The sequence below is a fragment of the Bufo gargarizans genome, chromosome 6, assembly GCF_014858855.1.
Source record: "Bufo gargarizans isolate SCDJY-AF-19 chromosome 6, ASM1485885v1, whole genome shotgun sequence".
NCBI lineage: Eukaryota > Metazoa > Chordata > Amphibia > Anura > Bufonidae > Bufo > Bufo gargarizans.
In genome coordinates this window covers 140,791,893-140,817,175 of record NC_058085.1, presented here as the reverse complement: position 1 = coordinate 140,817,175, position 25,283 = coordinate 140,791,893, and the positions used below count along the sequence as shown (strand labels likewise).

The following is a 25,283-nucleotide window of genomic DNA, read 5'->3' as shown; positions in this document are numbered from 1 at the left end:
TCATTTAATACAGAACTCTTTTAATATAGAGTAATTCAGACAAATTACAACATGGTTAGAAAATAAACAAAAAGAAAAAAAAAAGAAACTCAATTTCGGTCCAATTGTACATCACATAGTTCACGCTTTTGTATCGGTTTTATACAGGAAAAGAAAATAGTTGCTTTAAAGCTCCGATGCCATTTATGCACGATATGAAAACGGTCTCATTTACAGACTGAAGTATATAGCGCTATTTAAAATTGTTAAGAGCTACACCCCATTCCCCACAAAATAAACAGAAACCCAAAAGATTTAGACGCAGATTAAAATAGGATGCAATCCCGCCGTGTGCTGCCAAGTCCTTCACACGTGCAATACAGTTAACTAGCTCCCAGCAAGTGGCCAGAAGGTGGCGCTGCAGGAGACAAGGAAATTCTAATTTGGGAGTCACATTGCTGGTGAGTATCCTCCATATGGGTACGGAAAGATAGGATACAAAGTACAGGATCATCTCTTATTTCCTTTGATCGAGTCATATTTATTTAATACTACTCTGTGTACTTATTACATTTTATAGTCATATAATTTAAAGGTCTCCTCCTACATTCAGAATACATCCGGGTGAGGCAACTCTCACTGTCCTTGTGGTCTATTCTGTATGGCTGGGTCCATGACCGCAACAGGCGGACCCAGAGAACGATTTTTGCCAGTTTAAAAGCCTAGTCACTTGCAGTGTTTGCAAGAAATGTTCCCTTTCGTGTCTATAGCCCTCACCTCCCTCTGCACCTTGGTTCTTACACAACCAAACGCTGGTCTAGCAGACAATTAGACAAGGGGCCAGGGATTAGGAGAAGGATGAGAGTGGATGAGTAAGTGACGTTAGGAAATAAGAATAAAATTATTACTGTACAGACTTCCTTCAAGGTACGGAATATCGCACTTGATACCCCAAAATAATAAGGAAAAAAAAAATATATAAAAATTCTAGGAGTGGGAGCAGACATCTCAGGAGCCTCAGCGAGCCAGGCTGGTGATGTTACATGCATGTCAGTACAAGGGGAGGGGGACTCAAATTACAAACTGGCCATTGCATGAAATGGCTGTGGGAATGGGTTGAGGTATTTAGAATAGATATGATTCACAGGTCACCCAGAAATGCCAGCCCTGTGCCAATATATGCATTCTCCTCTGCCCTGTAACATCTCTCCAGTGTGGTCATTTAATGGATGCGTATGTGTCCAGTCTCCATAAATTAACCGAATGTCAGGAGGGAGAGAGAAAAAAAAAGAAGAGAAAAAGGATAATCACGTCACCAATGAGTGGACTATTCGCTGTTCTATTAAGATTACAACCCTCACCATAATCCTATAATACACACTACAATCTATCCTTTAGCTCAGGAACGTCAGAGCTCGCAATCTCCTCAGAAACTAAAGGCTCCAACATAAGATGATGTCTTCTAATTGAATCCTCAGATCTGATTGAGTGTATACTATATAACCCAATACTAAAGGAGACAGGACATGGATCAGCCATAGTCACACTCCAAGTACCTCTCCTTACAGAATATATATATATATATATATATATATATATATATATATATATATATATATATATATATATATATATATATATATATATAAATGTATGGCCACCCAATAGCATTACAGTTTAGACAAGGGATAGTCTATCTACCTGCTGCCGATCATAAAGCCTGTCGGTGTCACAAACAAGGGGGTGGAAAGAGATGCGCAGGCTGATTATGTGGAGGGTAGTGTTTTATTCAGAGGGGGATTAATACTGCTAAGCATGTATAAGGCACAGTGTGAGATTGCTGCTCCCACTCGCACAGGCGTGCAGACAGACACACGACACAGATGTGCGCGGAGATGACATGCCCGCCTGGGAGGCAGCAGAGGCATTGGCCAAGCCCTGCCAAGATGCTGAACAGGATGGGAGTTAGGCGGAAGAGGGGGCGGAGGGAGGGATGGTGTTCACTCAGGGTGGGATCACTTCTGGTTCTTCAGCTGATTGGACAGCCAGTCCAAGCCTTCATACAGACCATCCCCACTGGTTGCACAGGTTGCTTGAATGTACCAATTCCTCTGACGTAGGGAGTGGAGGCCCAATTTGTCTGTGATTTCTGCTGCATTCATTGCATTTGGGAGGTCCTACAAATACAAGAATTCGGTTAAGCTAGTCACACTAGTCACTTCACTGCGGTTCCGTGTATAGCGAATTGCTTCAACAGCAATTTAGCAAAAATACTTCTGGGGTTGTGAGTGAGCTCACCTTAATGGAATAGTGAAAGGGAACCTGACATCTCGTTTAGGTGTTCAAAACTGCCCGCAGGACCTTTATCTGGCTATGGTGGTCCAGAAGGGACTCTAGATTCCTTTGAGTAACTTGTAAATCCGCATAAAATGCACTTATTTTTCTTGTTGTTTGTAAATTCACTTCTTTAAGTTGAGGAGGCTGGCACAAACCTCCTGGAAGTCAGGCTTTCCCTGCTGTAGCTTGATTGACTTTCGCCAGGCCAGGGAACATCCATTCTGCGCAGAGTCTGTTCACCTTCAGTGCATGTGCAGTGAAGAGCTGAAACCAGGGGGCATGTGCCGAAAGTAAATGGAGTCTGTGCAGAATCTCATGAGAGTAGTGGATGACATGCCCTGGTCTGGAGAACATCAAATTAAACTGCAGTGGAAGATGTGTGGGTGGGGAAACCCTGACTTAGGAGATTTGTGCCAGCTTCCTTGACATCTACAAGCTAATTTACATAGAGCAAGAACAAGAATAAAAATGCATTGTGTGTGGATTTACAAGTCACTCAAAGTAAGCAAGAGTAATTTCTGGACCACCATAACAAGATGATGGTACGGTGGGCAGTTTCAAACACAAACGAGATGTCATGTTCCCTTTAAAGGAGTTATCGGGGGTTAAAGAAGGACTCAGACAAACCCTGTAAATGGTGTAAAATAACTAAAGAATCAATACTTATTTATTTACTCCCAGCAATGCGCTACACTCCTCCCCACTGCTATCTTCATGGCTGCAGTGGTCATGTTCTACGCATGCATGGTCTCAGCAGTACATGGGACATCACTGCTGAGGCCAGTGACTAGCTGCAGCGGTGACCTGTGTGCGTGGAACGTCACCGATGCACCCAGGAAAATAAAACAGCAGCAGGAAGGACTGGAGTGCAGTGCAGAAAGAAGCAGAGGAGAATGGGGGTAGGTACTTATTGTTTTGTTATTTTAGATCAATTACAGGGGCTGCTTGAGTTTTTAATTTAACTCCGACAACCCCTTTAACAAAGTAGAAATCGCATAAGATAACTTCCTCCACTAATCATCATGTTTCCCGAGATCCTAATCTGCATCAAATTACTAGTAGAGCTTAGAAATATACAGTATGTATTTGTATGTAGATTACCTGTTTGTTAGCAAATACTAGTAGCACTGCATCCCGCAGCTCGTCCTCTGCCAGCATCCTTGTCAATTCCTCCCTTGCTTCATTGACTCGCTCTCGGTCATTACTGTCAACCACAAAGATGAGTCCTGTGTACAAAAGAAGAGTCTAAATTACTAACAATTTAAGTGGAAGACTTTTAATCAAATTTATAGTGCCAACTAGGGATGGGCAATATGCAATATAAATTTGTGCCACGATATGGATTTTGTGCATATCGCCGGACCGCGATATGACCACGGAGCGGTAGTGAATGATCGCGCTCTCGGCGCGCACCATGTTCTCCTGAGCAGACACAGTGGAGAAGGAGGGAGTCCCTCCCTCCCCACTGTGCGCAGCTGCCGCTGGCCACTAATAAGAACAGGACTGTGGCCACTGCGCCACCAATAAATGCCTGAATACCAACGTAGCGTTCATGTGCAGGCCATATCCCGGCCCCTATGACTGCACGCTGCGATCCGCCGCAATTAACCCCTCAGTTGAGGGGCTGCGGCTGATCAGAGGCTGGCTGCCATGGTCAGCTCCCTGCTGTGTGTACAAAGCACAGGGCAGCAGGGAGAGTGTAAAGTCCTATTCACCCTAATAGAGCTCTATTAGGGTGAATATGACAAGGGTTCTAGCCCTTAAGGAGGCTAATAGTTATTAAAAAAGTAAAAAATAAATAAAAAATAAAGTTTGATCCACCAACAAGCATGAGCAGCTCCCACAGATTCATTAGCCACCATACACACACAGGTGGCAACTTCATTACACATCCCTGTCCGGACCATTTCCAGGCGCTTAGCAGAAGGAAGTTTGGTGTCATGACGGCCATTACGTATCCTGCCGTCTGCTTAATTTGCAGCAGCGTCATAAACGGGAAACTTGGACTACTATGGACTGAAACCAAACACAGGAAGGCTGCACCACACATGCTCAACCTACCACAACCTACCTGTGGACAGGTCTGGTGCCGAAAAAATACATACCCTGAGTGTTCTGGAAGTAATGGCGCCACAATGGTCTGATTTTGTCCTGGCCACCAACATCCCAAACAGTGAAGCTGATGTTCTTGTATTCTACAGTCTCCACATTAAAACCTGAAAAGAGATAGAAGTGTTAGGAGTGAGCCTCTTACATCTACATCTTCACACTAGTGCTTTTGTATCCGGCAGGGGACAGCCTGCCTTACCTCTCTGTATTTCCAGAAGCTACCGTGTTGCCGTTCGGCCCTGTTAACTATAATGGCGATTGGTGCTGGATCTTGGCCGGTCCCCATTAAAGTTAATGGGGCAAATGGGTATCAGGTAGTGCCTGGCAATGTCAGATCCAGACACCTTCGGCCAGGTGCTCCCTACTGGAACAGCCTGCCAGAGATGTCTAATGCTAGTGTGAAACTAGACGAATTTTTTTTTTCCCAAGGACTTTTTTCCTTTAAGTCAGCCACAAAAGGATTAAAAATTAACCACACTCATCAACCCCCTGCTGCCATTCTAACACTGGTCCAGTCTCTGCTGCTCTTCCTGTCCGGCTGGACACACTGGAAATACCAGTTAAAGCCCACTCAGCTAATCAATAGCAGAAGTGGCTCACTGTTCCTCCAGTGAACGGCCGAGCAAGCCTTAGAGCAGCGGAGAGTGGACCAACATCCGAACAGCAGAGCAGGGGATAGGCAAGGTTGATTATGGTCTGAAAAACACATTGTGTCTTTTTTACATTCATTTCCCCCATAATGCTGAAGAGAAGACATGTGTGTACCTATTGTAGGAATAGTAGTCACAATCTCTCCCAGCTTCAGCTTATAAAGGATTGTAGTTTTTCCGGCAGCATCTAGGCCCACCATAAGAATTCTCATCTCTTTCTTGCCAAATAGGCCTTTAAAAAGGTTTGCAAACATGTTCCCCATTGTAGTGTTTGTGTGTTTGTCCTCTTCACCTGGTAAAGATAAGATTTGAGAATTAGAGCATGAATTAGCAAAAATAAGAAAACTTTACATAGAACTGTTGAGTGGAGGGGATTTAAAGGGAACCTGTCACCAGGATTTTGTGTATAGAGCAGAGGACATGGGTTGCTAGATGGCCGCTAGCACATCCGCAATATCCAGTCCTCATAGCTCTGTGTGCTTTTATTGTGTAAAGAAAACGATTTGATACATATGCAAATTAACCTGTCCTGTACGTGAGAAGTCAGGGACAGGACTCATCTCAGGTTAAGGCCTCATGATGCACACGGCCGTTGTTTTGCGGACAGCCCTCCGTGTGCTGCCCGCATCAGTGGCTCCGTTCCGCAGCCCCGCAAAAAAAAAAAAAAATATAACATGTCCTATTCTTGTCCGCGATTTGCAGACAAGAATAGGCATTTATATTGCCGGCACCCGTTCCGCAAATTGCGGAAGGCAACACGGGCGCCTTCCGTTTTTTGCGGACCGCAAAAAGCAGCACGGTCGTGTGCATGAGGCCTAATTTGCATATGTATCAAATCCGTTTGTTTTTTTTTACACAATAAAAGCACACAGAGCTATGGGGACTGGGTATTGTGGATGTGCTATCGGCCATCTAGCAACCCATGTCCTCAGCTCTATACACAAAATCCCAGTGACAGGTTCCCTTTAAAACCCAATGTGTGCCCATTTTTTTATGGCAGTGTGCCATTTCACTTTAAAAGGGAACCTGTCATCAGCTTTGTGCTGTCCATACTAACAGCAGTATAAAGTAGAGACAGGCGAGTTGATTTTAGCCGTCTGTCATTTATAAGTTAAAAGTGGTTGCCGAGAACCAACATCACAATCATTGCAGACTGGGCCTGGAAAAGAGTCCCGGCCTCCTGAGAAGAGTCCTGGTTATTAATGAATTCCTGCTCTCCTGCCACCTGCTGATGACTGACAGGCTTCTACCTGGTTTTCTCCCTTTCTCTCTAGGAGAGAACTGCCAATCATCAGCAGGTGGGCGAGAGCAGGAGATTATGTATAACCAGGACTCTTCTCAGGTAGATGTGACTCTTTTCCAGGCCTTGGTTGCAATGATTATGATGCTGGTTCTCGGCAACCACTTACTTTTAGCTCATGAGTGACACACCGCTGAGATCAGCATTTCTGTCACTATTTTATGCTGCCCTTAGTGAGGTCAGCGTAACGTTGATGATGGGTTCCTTTTAAATGTGGCCTCAGTGCATTTACCTGTATTTATATCTGCTCACATCACATTCAATGCCTCGTTGGCACGATAAGTCAAAATGTGAGGTGAACTATATGCAGATGACACGCTTATATACATAAGGGATGTGGAGGGATCAGTGGGCCCAATAATGTCCCTTGTACACGATTTTGGAGATCGGTCTGGCCTAAATCTATTTTATTTCCGCTGGATCAGATTCCTGCTGGTCTCTCCCTGCTGTCCACCCATCTGTAAGTTACAAATACTTAGGCAATATGATTTCACTGAATATAGGACACTACAGGAAAAATAATATAGATCCGCTCCTGAGTACTATGTCTGAAAAAAAAGTGAATAAACTTCCAATGACAGAAGCAATCTCCTTAAAATGAAACTTATGCCAAAACTAATGTATGTATTGCATAACTCCCCAGTATGGATCCCGCAATGGATCTTTAAAATACAAGATTTATTCAGAAGCTTGATCTGGCGTAAAAAATGGCTAGGATAAAGTTGGACACTCTGCAGAGGGGGAAGGATTCAGGAGGTCCATCTATTCCCAAACCCTGGCTCTACTTAATCTCTTCCCAGTTACAACAATTGAGGGGGACGGGTCCCTGGGGACAATGCGTCAGCACACATTATAAAACATGAGTTCCCTATAACCTTACTGGAATAAGATGGTCTCTCTGTTCAGGTTGCCGGATCCACTACACTTAACCTAATATGTAAGGGGTGGCGCAAGTGTCGAGATCTGCGGTCCGTAATAGGCTTCACCCAGGTTACTCCTTAATGGAGGAATCCCCAGCTGCCTGAAATATTCTGCGTGAGAAGAGAAAGGAGTGGTGTTCTTATATCAACTGTAGAAGAATGGCGTGTTTAAATCTTTTGAACAATTTAGGGATGAGTTTGCCCTTCCGCATACTGCCTTCTTTCAATTTCTACAAGTAAGACACGCACTTCAGGCGCAAGCAAAATCTACATCAGTTTCCTGTGTAATAGCCCCTCTGATGCAGCAGATTCTCACTCGGCGCTCTTTGAGAGGGCTAATCTCGTTAAGGGCTCATGCACACAACCGTTGTTTTGCGGTCTGTTTTTCCCAGATCCATTGTTCAGTATCTGAGGTTTTTTTCCCTCTGATTTAAGTCCTCTTCCATTCCATTATTGCACAAAACATATCCGTATGGTTTCCGTATTTGATCTGTTTTTTTGCGGATCATATACAGAAACAGTAATCTATCACAAACACATGAGCAATATGGGCTGGGCATATCATTTTTACAGTATGGATCCGCAAAATACGTATGTGTTCAGTGTGCGTTCTGTTTTATTTTGCGGACCCACTGACTTGAATGGGGCCTCGGACCGTGATTTGCAGACAATAGGACATGCACAACTTTTTTGCGGAACGGCCATGCGGACAAATGGAAACTGAATGCACACACAGTAACTCCTGTAATTTCTACAGACCCAATTAAGTGAATGGTTCCGCATACGGCCCGCAAAAAAAAAAAAAAAAAAATGCGGAAATAAAATACGTTCGTGTGCATGAGCCCTAATATATAGGAATCTTTTTATGAAGTCTGTGGGAGACTAATCTCTGCCGGTTAGACATAAGATGGGAGAAGGATGTTGGCCCTATATCGGTGGATCAATGGAGGGCAGTATTGGCACTGAGGCAGTCAGTGAAGGCCAGCGTATGTCTCAACCATTACTCGTTCACCGCGTATACCGGACCCCATCCTTTAGGTTTAAAATTGGGGTTAGAGCAGACGCCTCCTGCTCAAGATGTGGGGTGGGCCCTGCATCTCTAGTGCACATGGGAATGCGCGGAGCTTTCGAATTTCTACACGCGCGTACTACAAAGTATCAAGGACGCGTATCATGTAGGGGTTCTGCCTGGTCCTATGGCATGGGGATATTAGACATTACGGACCATTGTACGCGCTTGAGTGTACAGCGCCTACTTTTTCAGGTCCGGAAACTAATTGCTAAGCACTGGCTTCGCTTACAACCCCCCACTTTAGCAGAGTTTCTGAATAGAATGGATGGTATATTTCGACTAGAAAAAGGGGTCTATGTCAAAAGGCAGTGTATCACCAAGTTTACAAAAATATGGGACAAGAGAGTTTCTTCCAGGATTGGCGTGTCTTCCTCACGGCCTGCCTCTAATCCCCTGGCGATGGGGGAGGGGGGGGGCACCTCAAGTGGTGCGGTTAGATAGCAAATCTTTGTGTTCAGAGCCAACGTAGGGAACAATAGATTTGGGGAGAATGACGTAGAGGGAGAAATGGGAGCCATGTTTGAATTTGGAGACATACGGGTCCAGACCACACTCGTATAGATAGACATGATATCTTAGACATTAAGAAAATGTATACCCTTGCAGGGGTTCAGAGTAACTGTCTCTTCGCTAGTGGGGGAAGGGGTTCAGTTTTTTTAGGTACACAGCTGACAACGATGTATAATGGTGTGAAAACTTGGGAGTATTATCTGAGATATCTGTGTCCCTTATGGTTATGGTTTTTTTTTTTTGCGGTACGGATGGATCACTGACCCAATCAAGTTGAATGGATCTGCAGCAGCCACAGCGCAGGCCACACGGACGGTGCCTGTGCACTGCAATTTGCAGAAGACCCAATATGGATGTTCATTACTTTTACCCCTGGAAAAGATTCTGAATTTATAATACGTAAATAATTCTCCTTTCTGCAAATAGATCCAGCCTTTGCTCTGCTGCCAAGTGCCTGTGTCCTTCACTGTCCATTAATAGGCAAGAAGATTCAGTAGACGTGGGAACAGTCGTCATGGCAACTTTAGACATCTGACAGTGTACCTCGCTGACAGGAGGGGGGTGCAATATAAAGCTGGTGTACAGTGGAGAGACACGAATACGAGGGGCCGGGCAGGATGGTCCATGTCTTCTACCACATTCACCTGCAGAGCATTCCTCTGCAGACTATTTGCGCAGGCAGTTTATTTCATGCTCTGAGGTAATATTTAACTCAATGCCAAATGAATCCCAGGAAAGCAGCAGCTAATTTGCCTAGAAATTTGCTAATGGCTTCTAACTACTGGGTGACTTCCATCTGAGGTTTATTGCTCTGCCGCTGGCTACGGGGAAGGTCTAACCGGACTGATACACACTGCTATAGTACACGCGTGGTACAGACCCACCATAAGGCACCGCAGCCGGTGACAGGCCTCTACGGTAACCGCGTGTTGGTTAGCATGCGATACGACAGAGGAGTTCTCCCCAGGAATACAGACCTCAGCCCTGGAAGCGGAAGGGAGAAAAGGGCACAGGGGATTGTTGTTTTTTTTTTGTCATTTTACCACATCGAGTGGGGCTGCCCAAGTTGGACAACTCCTTTAGTCCATATGCAGCATGCAGTTTTGGCAGTGGAAAATGTCCGCCACATCTGAACTTAGACTAAGGGCTCATTCAGATGACAGTATGCGTTTTGTGGTCTGCAATTTGCGGATCCACAAAACACAGATAACGGCCATGTGCGTTACACATTTTGTGGAACGGGTCTGCCCTATGATAGAAATGTCTATTCTTGTCCACAATTGCGGGGCCGTGGAACAGAAGCACAGATGTGGACAGCACACAGTGTGCTTTCGGCATATTTTGCAGCCCCATTGAAATGAATGGATACGTTCTGCAATTTTGCGGACATGTAAATACGGCTGTGTGAATGAGCCCTAAACAGGACAATGCGACTCCACTATAGTTCCTTGTATGCTGGGCAAACATGGGTCCTCAAGAATGACCATCTCCAGGTTAAAGAGACCTTTAGAAAAGGAGGCTGCTAGGGGCATGAGGCCCAATGATCCGTAATGCACAGAGCAGTGCTGTGTGGCGACTGCCATTAGCATAGACGGCACACTGAATGTGAAGACAGAATGGTACGGATCAGAACCAGGGTCAGCGGTGTCATGTAAACTATACGCATTCACACCGCTGTACGTTACATCACACAGTGAGGACTAGGGTATATAGCAGGGGTTGGAGGAGACCGTCTGTAGTTAAAGAGTTTCTCCAACTAAATTCATCTTCAGACATTGATGCGGCAGCTTGATGTGGTAGGATATTGTGGTGTGCCTGCTGATAAGCGGCTTTCCTCCTCTCTGCTGTCAGCACGCGGCCAATCCAGCTTGGAGACGAACTGCTGACTCATGTCTGACAACCAGTCACGTTGTCACACAGCACCTTCCTAGCAACCATCCTGTGTCCCTAAAAGCCTTGCAGCTGACCTGGGCAGGGGGAGGCTTGCTCTAAAGGGAATATTGCCATTTCAGACATAATAGCTGTGGATGCCAGAGGACCCCAATCCATCCAGTATGCTGGCCCATGCTTGACTAGTTTCAAGGCCTCCATAGAAATGAAGGCTATGCTCCACTTAAATGGGAGACATGGAATCTCTTATCGGTGGGGGTCCCGGCAATCTAGCAGTTATCTATCCTGTGGTGAAAATGGTTCATACCCCTTTAGAACTGGAATAGCCCTTTAAAGGGGTTGCCCCACAAGAACAACTCATCTTCTATCCACAGGTTAGGGACAAGTGTCTGATTGGAAGGAGTCTACGCTATAGTTGGTGGCCCCACAGAGTTGAATGTAGGGGCAGGGCGCATACATTACCGCTGCAGCCCTATACAAGAGGAAGCAGAGGGACCCTGTTCTTGTGATCAGCAGGGGTCCGGAAATCAGACCAGTAGATAGGGGATAAGTTGTTTTTATGGGAGATCTGATACAGACTTTCTCCATCCATTACAGTCAAACTAACCAGACTACTATAAAAATGTAAGAACAATCGACGTCAGCCAGCCTGTAGGCATCGGCTCAGTCTATTGATGAAGGCAAGTTCATCACCTCGGACGTCCCCTTCATTCACACGGCTATTGGAACTGGTCACGCAGATTTACGGGTAAAAGAGGCATCGCCTGGCTAAGTCCCACAGCCACTTCATTTAAGAAAGAATCTGTGAAGTTCTACCCTCAGATGAGACACTGCTCTTGCCCACACACTTCTGCCGTCACCAGAAAATAAATGGAAAAAACTGCCTATAAAACACATTAATCGATGATTCAGCTAAGAGGGGGCAGGAGGCAATGATGAAGATGTACGACATGTGGGAGCATTTCTATACCATACAGGTATCAAACTGATGACATTCAGATTTCTCCACTCAGACGGTACATGAGGTCCTAACAGTGCTGCACCACCGCTACCGAATACCCCTCCTGCAAAGTCTTAAAGGGACACTTCGGGCAGAAAGGGTAACTTTTTTTAAAATTAAAAATATTCATAGGAAACTTCCTCCTAACCCCCCCCCCCCCACGCCAGAATTTGCGCCTGTTTTCAGTTTCATTTAAGCAGTACTGTACCATGAAAAAAATCAACTACAAAAATTATCCTTCTGAAGCAGTCAGCTGCCGCGCCTACAAGGGTTGCTGAGGTAACCTCTTGTCAGTTTACAGCTACTGAGAGGGGAAGATGGTATCTGTTCATAAAATAGTAGTTCAGTAGAATTGAGGTAACACTATCTAGGCCTAGATGTCCACAGAAGAAAAGTGCACTTATCAGTGTGATGCTCTACATTGAGTCACCCATCCCCCTTCAGCCACAAGAAGCTATATGCAGAAAATCATTCACTGTTTATTTTTATTTATTTTTTATACAAAAAAAATATATAAAATGTATGGACGTGTCCCTTCACAGGGGTTGTACAGGACTACAAAGCTTTCAAAAACAGTGCCTCTCCTGCCCATGGCTTGTGTGTGGTATTCACCTCAATGAAGTGGGAGTGCAATACCAGACAACCTGTGGATGAGCGTGGAGCCAGTTCTGGAGGATTACAGACATGTTTTTCTGGCTGTACAACCCTTTCCTGGTATGGCTACACAGAGATTTTGGGTGCAACATGTCTCACGCCCAAATATCATAGTGTAGCAGTGCAACCATAGAAATGAATGGGGTCGCAGTGTGACACACACTGCTGGATTTTTGGGCGATTCTGAGGTCATTGCTAATGTGTGAGTCACACTGCAACCCCATTCATTTCTATGGCTGCCTTGCTACGCTGTGATACTTGGGCGCATAATATTAAAGGGGTTGTCTGGCCTTGGAGACCACAACCACTTTAATCCGGACCTGTGCTCCGGCACGTAAAAAAATAAATAAAAAGGAAGACTCGTCTGTCCGTGGTCCCAAGGACCAGGAAGCGTCTGGCTGCCAAGACCACTGTATCCAGTCACAACATCAGCGGTCAACAGACCTGTGCCCCTGAACATTAAAACGAGGAAGACTTACGGCCATGGTCCTGCTCCATTCCCGCATGCTTATTGTGCCCGCAGGACTAGGAAGTGGATGGGTCCCAGTACCGCTCCAGCTACTCACAGGCCTCAGCAGGCGGCTTCAACATTACTGCTGTGACGGATAAAATCCAATTTCTTTATTGTAATCCTTAAAAAACTCCATAGGCTGACCGGGATATGTTGCGCAACCTCTTCCGGTTTTATTGGATTTTATCCGTGGCCTGCGTGCTGGATTTTTGCTCTTTCACAATTGCTTCACTGGTCCGGGGTCTTCTTGCACGGCTGTGGAGTGGAGTGGGTGAGCTGCTTAGACTGCAGACGCCTGTGCTGGGCTGCCACGGTAATGGGACCCAGACCATTCCTGGTCCTGTGCGGACCACAAGCAGCAGCAGGACCATGGACAGGAGAGCTTTTTTTTTTTTTTTTTTTTTTTTAATGATCACGGGCTTCAGGATCACAGGTCGGTACCAAAAGGGTTCTCATCTCCAAGGCTAGACAACCCTTTTAATTCAGGGAGCCATCCGAACAATCATTCACTGAGCCTAAAACTAACATACTATAGTAATCCACATAACGCAAGCTCTAACAGAATCAGCTACTGTACCAAGTATAAAAGAAAAATGCCCAATTTTTAAAGGGTTAACCCAAATAAAAATAAAAAAATCTCTTAATGAATATGTCTCCTGACATCTGGTGCTGATGGACACTAACTCAAGTTCTCTCTTATGTGTCCAGCTGTGTACGTCTTTGTGCACAGCACAGGCAGCTTTTGACACACTGGGGGATTCCTTTAACTTAAAGGGTACCTCTAAAGATTTCCAAACGGCTGCACAAATGTGTTTCCAGCATAGCCACAAGTAACGTGCATAATGGACAATAAGGTCAGATCTTTATACCCCCTTTATGCACATTTACAGCAAAAATTTATGAACTTTACCCATTCTGGTGTTTTAAACGTTTTCAAAGTTAGAACGTATAACCCCTCAGGGGTTCTGTAGTTCGTTTTAACTGATGATCTATCCTCTGGATAGATCATCAGCATCTGATTGGCGGGGTTCCGACACCCAGGACCCCTGCGGCCTTCTCACTGTTTACTGCAGGCCCAGTGACGTCACGACTAATATCACTGGCCTGGGCGCGGCTAAGTTCTATTCACTTGACTGGAGCTTAACCCCGCCCAGGCCAGTTGATACTAGTCGTGACGTCAGTGGGCCAGCGGTAAACGGTGAGAAGGCCGCGGCGCTGCCATCTCAAACAGCTGATCGGCGGGGGTCCTGGGTGTCGGACCCCTGCCGATCAGATGCTGATCTATCCAGAGGATAGATCATCAGTTAAAACAAACTGTAGAACCCCTTTAAATATTACTTTATTATAAATATATTCTCAATTACCTTTCATTATTTATAATGGATCGTTTTGTCTGGGGAGCAATCACCAGGGGAAACAAAATGGCCACCGTCCTATTAGTTCACACAAAACCTGTCCTGATCACACAGGACAAGTTCCTTTACAACACTGGGGTAAAGAGCTCCTCTCTACTTGTCAGGGATTATGATCCTGAATAGAGATAAGAACTTTAGCTGAATCTGAGACATGAAGTACAGCGAGGACGGACAGGGCCGACTGTGGTAACGTGGGGGTGTGGTAATGGAGACTACATACAAGTGCTGCTGCTCATTAGCCATACCTCACCCTCCTCTCATGTCTCATCATCTTCTCCATTACCACAGAGATTAACCTGTATTCAGGATCATGATTCTTGACAAGTAGAGCACAGAGGAGGATGAGGCAGAACTATGGCTCATTGTGGTGAAGGAACTTGTCCTCCTGTGCGATTAGGACAGGTTTTGTGTGTGCCGATAGGACAGCGGCCATTTCATTTTTCTTAACGATTGCTCCCTAGACAAAATGAGCCATTATATCTAAAGAAAGGTATTTGTGAGTATATTTATTATAAAATAATTAAGTATTTTCGTTATTTTAATTCCTGGAGAACCCCTTTAAGACCGATTCAGGCAGGTTATTCTCAGTCACTGTGCACAATAGTCCGCACAAAGACCCTCCGAGTCAATTCACACAGGCATTCGACATGGACCTGGAGACCAGAGACATTTGCCTGAGGCCGCCAGGTGGTCACCAGGAGTGCCTCCTACAAAGACCTCACAGGTAATCTCAATACAGCCTAAATTACGTCCCCACTCTAATTGCAGTACACATAAGAGATATCCATCATGAGGACTTCCTGATGAAAGGATCCAATGTATGCCACTGCCCACAGGTTTAGGATTCGTTCAGACACATGATGTTCACATTCGGGTGCTGTCGGAGTGTAAAATGGACATCACTCAGACTGAACGCTGACCCATTAAAGTCACTGGTCCATACAGACAATCAGTATGTGCAGAGAAAACCACAACCTGCACTCAGCTCTGATTTCCCTCCCAAAACTCACTCATTAGAATGAATAGGTATGCGGGAAACATGACTGTGTGCGGTCTGTCTAAAAACTCCTCTGTTGGAACACAGACGAGAGATCGCTCGAATGAAACCGCCCGTAATAATTTTACTGAATGTCAACCACGCTATTCCACAGAGAAGAAAAAAAAAATGTAGCGCACCATACACCGGCCAGATGGTTTCTGAAGGTGCATGCGTTTGGTCTTAGGTGAATGGAGACCTGTGGATACATCAGACACATATGTCGAGAGCATTTCAGGCTCATAAAACCAGGACGTAAGATTCATCAGCAATATCAGATGCCACAAAGTGGTTATTTCCCTCTAAGGACCCTGCCACAATCATGCCGGGCACAGAGAACAATAAAAGCCAGGTTCAGATTGTCCTGAGAGGCTGGCAGGGCCTGCTCTCACCATAGCCCTTCCTGAATCTCATTTCCTGGAATGCACCACACGTGATCAGCAATTCATGAGAGCACATGACCAAGACGTCAGGCAGGAGAAACACCAGGAGGACAGACCCATCAGAGAGGCAGAATGTAGGGAGATGCTGACATGGAGGCATCAGGACTGGTGGAGCAGTGCAATTACACCTTCCTCGCTCATTCAAGTGAACAGGAGAGAAAGGTGTAAATACACTGCGTCGCGATCTAGACAGCGAGCAGGTTAACAATGAAGAGAGCGAGGCTCTCGCCCAAGTGCCTTCAGGACCTTCAAATAGCTGATCTGATATTGATGACCTATCTAAGCACTGCACAACCCCTGCCCTAGAAAGCTTAGGAGTCCAGAGGGCAGTCCTTGATCTATACCGTGCTGCCTGCATTGTGTACATGTACAAAGAGGATAGGAACGTTCCTCGGTTACATACTGGAATATCAGGGGACCTCACACTAACTGATAGTACCAATTGTATGGCCATAAAGATTTGCGAGTGGACAATAATGACAGCATTTGCTGGTCTGTGACAAACTCAAGGCCGCCAGACCAAATCTGGCCCGCCATGTCATTTTATGTGGCCTGTTTGAAATTGTGGAAAGACAGGAAACGACCTCTGGAAACAGTGATTCACTATACCCAGAGGGTTTCCTTTATACATCAAGGATGCGTTGGTGCCAGCCATACATGATGTCACAATGTCATGGAGAGACTTTGGGGGAGATTTATCCTCTCCCTTGCACCAGAAAAGTGTGCAATATTTGCGCAAGGTGCATTTTTCGACAGTTTAAAAAAAAAAATTATGAGGTTTTACGCAGCCCTCTGCACTTTTCCAAAAGGAGAGCGACAAGGGTGGGAAAGGGCCGTGGCCAACAGCCGAGACAAATTTATCTTCATTCACAACAGTTTTCTGGTGCAAATGAAGCCAGAAACCTACAACAGCCCTACGCTGTCAGTTCTGTTTGGGTGGACTGCCTGCGCCTCGTCCTAAATGTGGTGCATCCTCTGACAATGCAGGAGATATCAGAACAGACGCAGAAATCACCTGTCATGATAAATTTACTCCTCTGTGTGTTGCAGTCTGCATAGGCCTGGGAGGAAAGCGCAGGAGTAGCCCACCCTCTACCTGGGCAAGTGACGTGCTTGTGGCCTTTGCCCTGTGTATCTCTGGAGTCTGTGGAAGTGGACTAGATAAGTACAGGTGCACTAGCCTGCCCCGCAGAAATATAAACGGTTTTGGCTCTGTAGGACTGCACCTAGCATCAACATCAAATTTGTACTCAGAGTTATCACTGTGCTATCTGAAGTGTAAGGCCTCATGCAGGTCTGCAAAAAACGGATCCGCCAAAAATATGGATGACGTCCGTGTGCATTCCGTATTTTGCGGAACGGAACAGCTGGCCCCTAATAGAACAGTACTCCCCTTTTCCGTAATGCGGACAATAATAATAGGACTTGTTCTATTTTTGGGGGGAACGGAAATGCGGAAACGGAATGCACACTGAGTACGTTCAGTTTTTTTTGTGGACCAACTGAAATGAATTGCAAAGAAAAAAGGGGGTCAGTCATTGAAATTAATGGTTCCTCATACAGCCCAAAAAAAAAAAGGACGGACACGGAAAGAAGATACGTTCGTGTGCATAAGGCCTTACACGTGACTGCTGGTAACATTACTACATTATCTGCACTCAGCGTTATCACTGTGCTATCTGCGGTGTTACACGTGACTGCTGGTAACATTACTACATTATCTGCACTCAGCGTTATCACTGTGCTATCTGCGGTGTTACACAGGACTGCTGGTAACATTACTACATTATCTGCACTCAGTGTTATCACTGTGCCATCTGTGGTGTTACACAGGACTGCTGGTAACATTACTACATTATCTGCACTCAGCGTTATCACTGTGCTATCTGCGGTGTTACACAGGACTGCTGGTAACATTACTACATTATCTGCACTCAGCGTTATCACTGTGCTATCTGCGGTGTTACACAGGACTGCTGGTAACATTACTACATTATCTGCACTCAGTGTTATCACTGTGCTATCTGCGGTGTTACACAGGACTGCTGGTAACATTACTACATTATCTGTACTCAGTGTTATCACTGCTATCTGCGGTGTTACACAGGACTGCTGGTAACATTACTACATTATCTGTACTCAGTGTTATCACTGTGCTATCTGCGGTGTTACACAGGACTGCTGGTAACATTACTACATTATCTGCACTCAGTGTTATCACTGTGCTATCTGCGGTGTTACACAGGACTGCTGGTAACATTACTACATTATCTGCACTCAGTGTTATCACTGTGCTATCTGCGGTGTTACACAGGACTGCTGGTAACATTACTACATTATCTGTACTCAGTGTTATCACTGTGCTATCTGCGGTGTTACACAGGACTGCTGGTAACATTACTACATTATCTGCACTCAGCGTTATCACTGTGCTATCTGCGGTGTTACACAGGACTGCTGGTAACATTACTACATTATCTGCACTCAGTGTTATCACTGTGCTATCTGCGGTGTTACACAGGACTGCTGGTAACATTACTACATTATCTGTACTCAGTGTTATCACTGTGCTATCTGCGGTGTTACACAGGACTGCTGGTAACATTACTACATTATCTGCACTCAGTGTTATCACTGTGCTATCTGCGGTGTTACACAGGACTACACTGCAGACTCTGGTGCTGGGTTTCTGGAAGCCGGCCCTTTGAAGGAAACCATAATGCTGACGTGGCCCTCCATGAAAAGGAGTTTGACACCCCTGCCCTACGTGGTCCACCTATTCATTCTACTACATTGGCAAAACTGTAGGTTTGACCTTGCAACAGGAAAGTTCTGCTTGATAGACATATATAGGAACATATAAAAATGACCACCAAAATTGACACAAAGGAATGGTAACAATGAAGGTGTCCCACTTTATTACAATTTGATGGCAACTCCGTCTCCACCCAATGAGGTCAAGTTTACAACTGGGTTATATCCCCTCCAACACTGAAGCCTTATAGTTGAACGTACACCTAAGATGGCTGACAGACAAAAAATGTGTCCAGTAAACTATGCATATGACCCCCTACTGGGCTCCGGGCATGCTCTGTTTGAACAAAGGATTGGACATGTTGAATTCCAACATTGCCCAATCATTCTTCCCTCATGGATACCTGCCGACAAGAGGTAGTTGGAAGACCCCGACACACACTGGCCAGCCACTCCAGTCAAGATTGGCGGATTGGGCTGACATGTATGCAACGTGTATAGGGTCTGGAAGCATGGAGGAGTGGACACAACCTGCCCGCTGAAATGTAAGCAAAGGAGTGACAAGGAGGTGAGCAGTCACCATGAAATCCTGCCTAAGGCTACTTTCACATAAGCGTTCATGCTGTACGGTTTTGAGAACCGGCATGGGATCTCAAAACCGCAGCAAAACTCTTTCGTTATACAAATACAACCGACTGCATCCGTTCAGAACAGATCCAGTTGTATTACATCAAAAATGAAAAACCTGATCTGGCACTACTGACTTGGATTTGGGGTTTGGATCTGGAGTGTTCAGTTTTCCAAGCCGCACACAAAACCGCTGCTTGCAGCAATTGTGTCCGGCATGGGAACCCAACAAACCGGAAGAGAATGCATTCTGGTGCACACCATTACAGTTTGTTCAGTTATGTCCCCATTGACAATGAATGGGGACAAACTCAAGGGTTGTGCTGCGATTTCGAGAGCCTGTGCCAGATGTCAAAACCGGACAGCACAACGCAAATGTGATAGCAGCCTTACTCGACCGCTTCTGTGAAGATGACCTCAGGGGCAAATGCAAGCAGCAAAAATGTGGGTTATCCTAGACACTTTCAATACAAGACTGGTAATACCTGACCAGATAATCAATAGCCTCTGAATGCTAACTCTATGTTAATTAACACTTAAAGGGAGTCTGTCACCACAACTTGACATTATAGACCGCTTACATAGCGCTCTAGCAGAACTGTACCTTTGTTGTGTTCTTGGGAAGTTCACCCGAGGCAAAAACAGACTTTTATTTGTATGTAAATGAGGGCTCGCAAGTGCCGAGGGGCGACGTTCACTTCGTTGGAGCCCAGGCTGATCATCCTATTTTGCTTATATCCCCGCCCTTCTCTTCCCTTGCGTCCTCCTCCTCTCCCAGTGAGATCCCACGCCTGTGATGCCCATTGTGGGCACAGCATCACTGTAGCTACTGCGCCTCTGGTCCGCCTCCTTGGCGCTGGTTTCGCGCTGTTGGCCGGCGCATGCGCAGTAGCTACAGTGATGCTGTGCACACAATGGTCATCGCAGTGCGCATGCCCCGGCCCAGCGAGGGAAAGTGCAGGCGCGGGATCTTGCTGGGAGAGAAGGAGGACGCAAGGGAAGAGAAGGGCGGGCAGAGGCTGGGATATGAGCAAAAGAGGCAGAGCAGCCTGGGCTTCAACAAAGTGAACATCGCCCCTGGGCACTTGCGAGCCCTCATTTACATATGAATAAAGGTCCATTTTTGCCTCTGGTGAACTTCAAGAGAACACAACAAAAAGGTACCATTTGACTCAAGTATAGTTCTGCTACAGAACTATGTAAGCGGTCTATAATGTCAAATTGTGGTGACAGACTCCCTTTAAGCACTCAAGTCCAAAGTCTGGTAGAACACGTGGAGATTCTGCAGTGTGCGGTTTCACATTTTATTGAAGGACATTTGTGATTATAGCTTCTGAAGTAGTGTGAGAAAAGTCAATGGTCTCCACAGCAAGGGACCAACTAAAGCCCCATGAGGCCTAAAACACGCTAGCCATGGCCCAGATGGGTATATATTGCTGCCCCAAATAGAAAGTAGACTTTAGATGCACCTAATCGCATATGGCACAAACATACATGTGAACCTGTTCTGGAAGTTCTGTCCCCTAATCAAATGGACACTTAAAGGGATTCTGTCACCTCCCCTAACCCAAAATCGGATTTTAAAGCAGTCATGCAGCACAGCTTACCTTGATTAGGCTGTGCTCTTCTATCTTGTAATCCGTCCAGTAGTTTATGTAAAAATATGGTTATGCAAATTAGCCCTGAAGGTGCCCAGAGGGGCGTTTTGTTCCCCTTAGTGAGCCCAGTAACGCCCCTCTTACAGTGCCCAGCCCGCCTTCCTTGCGACTGTCTAACCGCCCACAGCCTCTCCTCCCCCTCCTTCACGGCCGAAAAAACTCTCGCACAGGCGCAGTACCCACTGAGGGCTGCGCCTGTGCGATCAGCAGGAGCTTCATCCTCGTCACTGGGCATGCGCCGAGCCCAGTGACGTCCGATGCTCGCTCTTCCCTCAGTCAGCAGGGAAGAGCGAGCATCGGACGTCACTGGGCTCGGCGCATGCCCAGTGACGAGGATGAAGCTCCTGCCCTCAGTCTCCTGCTGATCGCACAGGCGCAGCCCTCAGTGGGTACTGCGCCTGTGCGAGAGTTTGTTCGGCCGTGAAGGAGGGGGGAGGAGAGGCTGTTGGCGGTTAGACAGTCGCAAGGAAGGCGGGCTGGGCACTGTAAGAGGGGCGTTACTGGGCTCACTAAGGGGAACAAAACGCCCCTCTGGGCACCTTCAGTGCTAATTTGCATAACCATAAAAGTCGTTTTTTTACATAAACTACTGTACGGATTACAAGATAGAAGAGCACAGCCTAATCAAGGTAAGCTGTGCTGCATGACTGCTTTAAAATCCGATTTTGGGTTAGGGGAGGTGACTGAATCCCTTTAAAAGATCTAAGTATACAGTATGATTAGACTCCAATCTATTGCAGCATCAGATTGACAGCATTTAGGGTACTTTCATACTAGCGTTAATCTTTTCCGGCATAGAGTTCCATCCTAGGGGCTCAATACCGGAAAAGAACTGATCAGTTTAATCCCCATGCATTCTGAATGGAGAGCAATCCGTTCAGGATGTATCAGTTCAGTCACTCGTACGGTATTTGCCGGACCCTCACAACGCAAGTGTGAAAGTGGCCTTATCTATTTCACTCGAAGCAAGGCAAGACAATCCTGACATTAAAGAGGACCCCCTGCACTTACTAGTATGCCTGGGCACCGCTCCGTTCGCCCGGTATAGGCTCCGGTGTCTGCGCTCCCTCTGACTAATTTTTTGTAGGAGGTGTGTCCCTTGCTGCACTGCTGGCCAATCGCAGCGCACAGCTCATAGCCAGGCTATGAGCTGTGCGCTGCGATTGGCCAGCGCTACAGCAAGGGACACGCCTCCTACAAGAAATCAGTCAGAGGGAGCGCAGACACCGGAGCCTATACCGGGCGAACGGAGCAGCGCCCAGGCATACTAGTAAGTGCAGGGGGACCCCTGGGCGCCGCTCTGCCCACTGATATAGTTAGTTTTTAGTTTGTACAGTAGTGAAAGGTCCTCTTTAATGATGGACGTCATGAAGGTGCCAATGTCTGTAGTATTATAGCACATTTATCAAAGGGGCCTAAAAGTCCATAAACCCTGTTATGATATATGGACATTACAGAGTGGAATCCTTTGCCTATGAGCCAGAAGAGAGCTACTCATTCTGAAGGACACCAGACAGATGAATGACCACCATGTTCTACTACCTTTGGCCTGTCAGATATGTCCGATTGGTCTCAGCTTCCCATGGCAGAATCTGCTAATTTCCAGGGGTGAAAGGAGCAAGGCTAGGGTGGGCAAATGATGTACCACTGGGAATAACACTTACTGCTGAGCTTGCTTTACTTTTCCATATACCCAAGTTATGTTGGTGGTGGCAACACTGAGGTCACCTGAGCAGTAATGGTCATCTATTTCTGTCATGCTAATCTAAAGCATCGGACACTCCTTATATTAGGGGGGATGGGGAGGTAATACTATTATGGGCTGTGGACAGCTTTACCCGACAGCCCCACCAAGCATCTCTTCTCCATCTAAACGTTGTAGAAGGACTGGACAGGTCAGTGTAGACATCAGGAGACCACTCCAGGAACCGGGGGAATTCATTTTTTTTTTAAAGATGGGCAATAACACCTTCCACAGACACTAACAGAAAGAAACCCCCAACCACCGTAGACATAGTGAAGAGGTGTCAAAACCGTTGCTAAGGTAAAGTGGACTAGTCCCACAGGCCAACCAATCAGGTTGCGGTTACATTTTACCAAAAATGAGGTGTAATCTCCACTCTTTCGTTGAACGAGTTCTAATAAGTCTCCCCCTTTAGCTACTTCACTGGAATTTGTCCAGCCCAGTTTAAGATGGGGTAGGCAGTAACTGTGGGACTGTGACAGACACTTGTGTCCAAATGGGGCTGCGTGGAGAAGTCTTTCCACCCCCCAATTATATATATTTTTACTGGACAGTATGGTGAAGATTTATCAAACTGGTGAAAAGGAAAACTGGCAAACAATCAGACTCCATCATTCATTTTCCAGAGGAGCTCTGAAAAATGAAAAGGTGGCATCAGATTGGCTGCTATGGGCTAGTTTTCCTTTGCGGCAGTTTTGATAATCTCCATCGGCATATCACCGTATTACTCAGGCCTCAATTACACAAATAGCTTTTCATTTAGTCACCTCAGAGATGCGAGATGATGACCAGTGCAGGCACATTTCCCAGTAACCACACTGTCTTTGGCATTTTGTAAGGCTCTGCCTCCACTGGTCATACATACGATGGCTATGTTGAAGCTCAAAACAAAGGCCAGCCTGACGTCCCGAAATCTAGATGACTCGTGGGTCCTACGACATGGAGGCCACCAGTGCAGTGGTCAGCTGCAATATTTGCATGCTTAGACGACCAAGAAATAATTCCCTGGAATCAATGGGCAATTGCGCAATGGTTTTGGGTGTCCACTGACTTCCATGGGTTGGGAAGGGGAGTCAAGTCACTTAAAAGGGAACCTGTCACCGGGATTTGATGTATAGACCTGAGGACACGGGCTGCTAGATGGCCGCTAGCACATCCGCAATACTTAGTCCCCATCGCTCTGTGTGCTTTTATTGTGTAAAAAAACGATTTGATCAATATGCAAATTAACCTGAGATGTGTCCTGTACCTGAGCCCAGCATGAAAGAGCCCAGCGCCCTCCTTGCTCCCCGACGTCGGAAAGCCAGAGCGCCGTGATCTTGAGATGCATGAGCTAGCGCATGCGCAGTGTCATCATAGTGTGCCTTCTCTGTCTCTGTGCTGGCATCAGCCTCAGGGAAGGAACTACACATGCGCTAACTCACACATCACGAGATTACGGCGCTATGGCTTTCTGACGTCGGGGAGCAAGGAGGGCGCTGGGCTCCATCATGCTGGGCTCATCTCAGGTACAGGACACATCTCAGGTTAATTTGCATATTGATCAAATCGTTTTTTTACACGATAAAAGCACACAGAGCGATGGGGACTAAGTATTGCGGATGTGCTAGCGGCCATCTAGCAGCCCGTGTCCTCAGGTCTATACATCAAATCCCGGTGACAGGTTCCCTTTTAAGTGACTTGACTCCCCTTCCCAACCCATGGAAGTCAGTGGACACCCAAAACTATTGCGCAATTGCCCATTGATTCCAGGGAATTATTTCTTGGTCGTCTTAATGGCCTCATCTCACGTACAGGGCACATCTCAGGCTAATTTGTATATGGATCAAATCATTATTATTATTTTTTTTACACAATAAAAGCACACAGAGCTATGGGGATTGGGGAGTTCGGATGTGCTAGCGGCCATCTAGCAACCCATGTCCTTTATAAAGGAATTGGACAACCCTAAGGATCAATCTGCAATAAGTACTTACATGGCAGATCCTGCGCTGTCACCCCGGTCTTCTCCATACTCAGCCGCACAGTGATGCCACATCACTAGACGGCTGCAGCCGCAGATTGGTTGCAGAGGTGACGTGATGTCACTGGTGCAGATGAGGGAACCAGGATTTGTCAGGTAAGGACTTACCGGTTCTTTATAGCAGATTGACCCTGTGGGTTGTCCGGTTTGCTGCTGAAACAAGACAACCCCTTTAAATGCCATCTCGCGACATCAAAAAAGGCAAGCTACCATACAGTGACAGCCCAGGGAAGGCGCCACCGGTCACATATCTAATGTGCCTATTCAGGCCCCTGGGAGAGCAGCTTTTCAATGGTCAGAAGAGAAATGTATTATGTATTGGTCACCATAGCACCTGAAGGCGAATTCAGCCTATGACACCCCACATTAATAATGCAGTATTACATGAGACCCGCATTATGCTGAGCAATGCAAGGACCGAGCCCCCGCTACATGCGTGCACCCCACTACCTACAAACCATTCACTGACCCACACATTCATCTGGAAAAACGAAAAACACGGGCCTTTCCAACCTCCCTCTTACCAGAGCTTCTCCTTCACCGACTTCCTGCTCTCACCACCGATCGGTCACACGAAATGGCGGCGATTGCTGACGTCACCGAAGGAAGAAGTGCCGGAACTACTCCAGACTACGCATGCTCAACCGCCAG

General features: G+C 46.3%; 1 protein-coding gene across 1 annotated transcript; it reads right to left on the bottom strand.

Annotated features, from left to right (window-relative positions):
* On the bottom strand, positions 1-25,283 carry LOC122939909 (ADP-ribosylation factor 1-like). Its single transcript, XM_044296118.1, has 5 exons — positions 25,157-25,283; positions 5,191-5,367; positions 4,422-4,532; positions 3,418-3,542; positions 1-2,156 (listed from the first exon to the last, which is right to left on the bottom strand). The coding sequence occupies exons 2-5, from the start codon at positions 5,336-5,338 to the stop codon at positions 1,995-1,997; spliced, it is 546 nt and encodes a 181-aa protein (XP_044152053.1). The 5' UTR covers positions 5,339-5,367; positions 25,157-25,283; the 3' UTR covers positions 1-1,994.

Coding starts and splice junctions, on each gene's coding strand:
- LOC122939909 (XM_044296118.1), bottom strand. CDS start 5,338: ATGGGGAACATGTTTGCAAACCTTTTTAAAGGCCTATTTGGCAAGAAA. Junction 3,543..4,421: donor TTACTTCCAGAACACTCAGG/GTATGTATTTTT, acceptor TTTTGTACACAG/GACTCATCTTTGTGGTTGAC. Junction 2,157..3,417: donor TAGTATTTGCTAACAAACAG/GTAATCTACATA, acceptor TTGTATTTGTAG/GACCTCCCAAATGCAATGAA.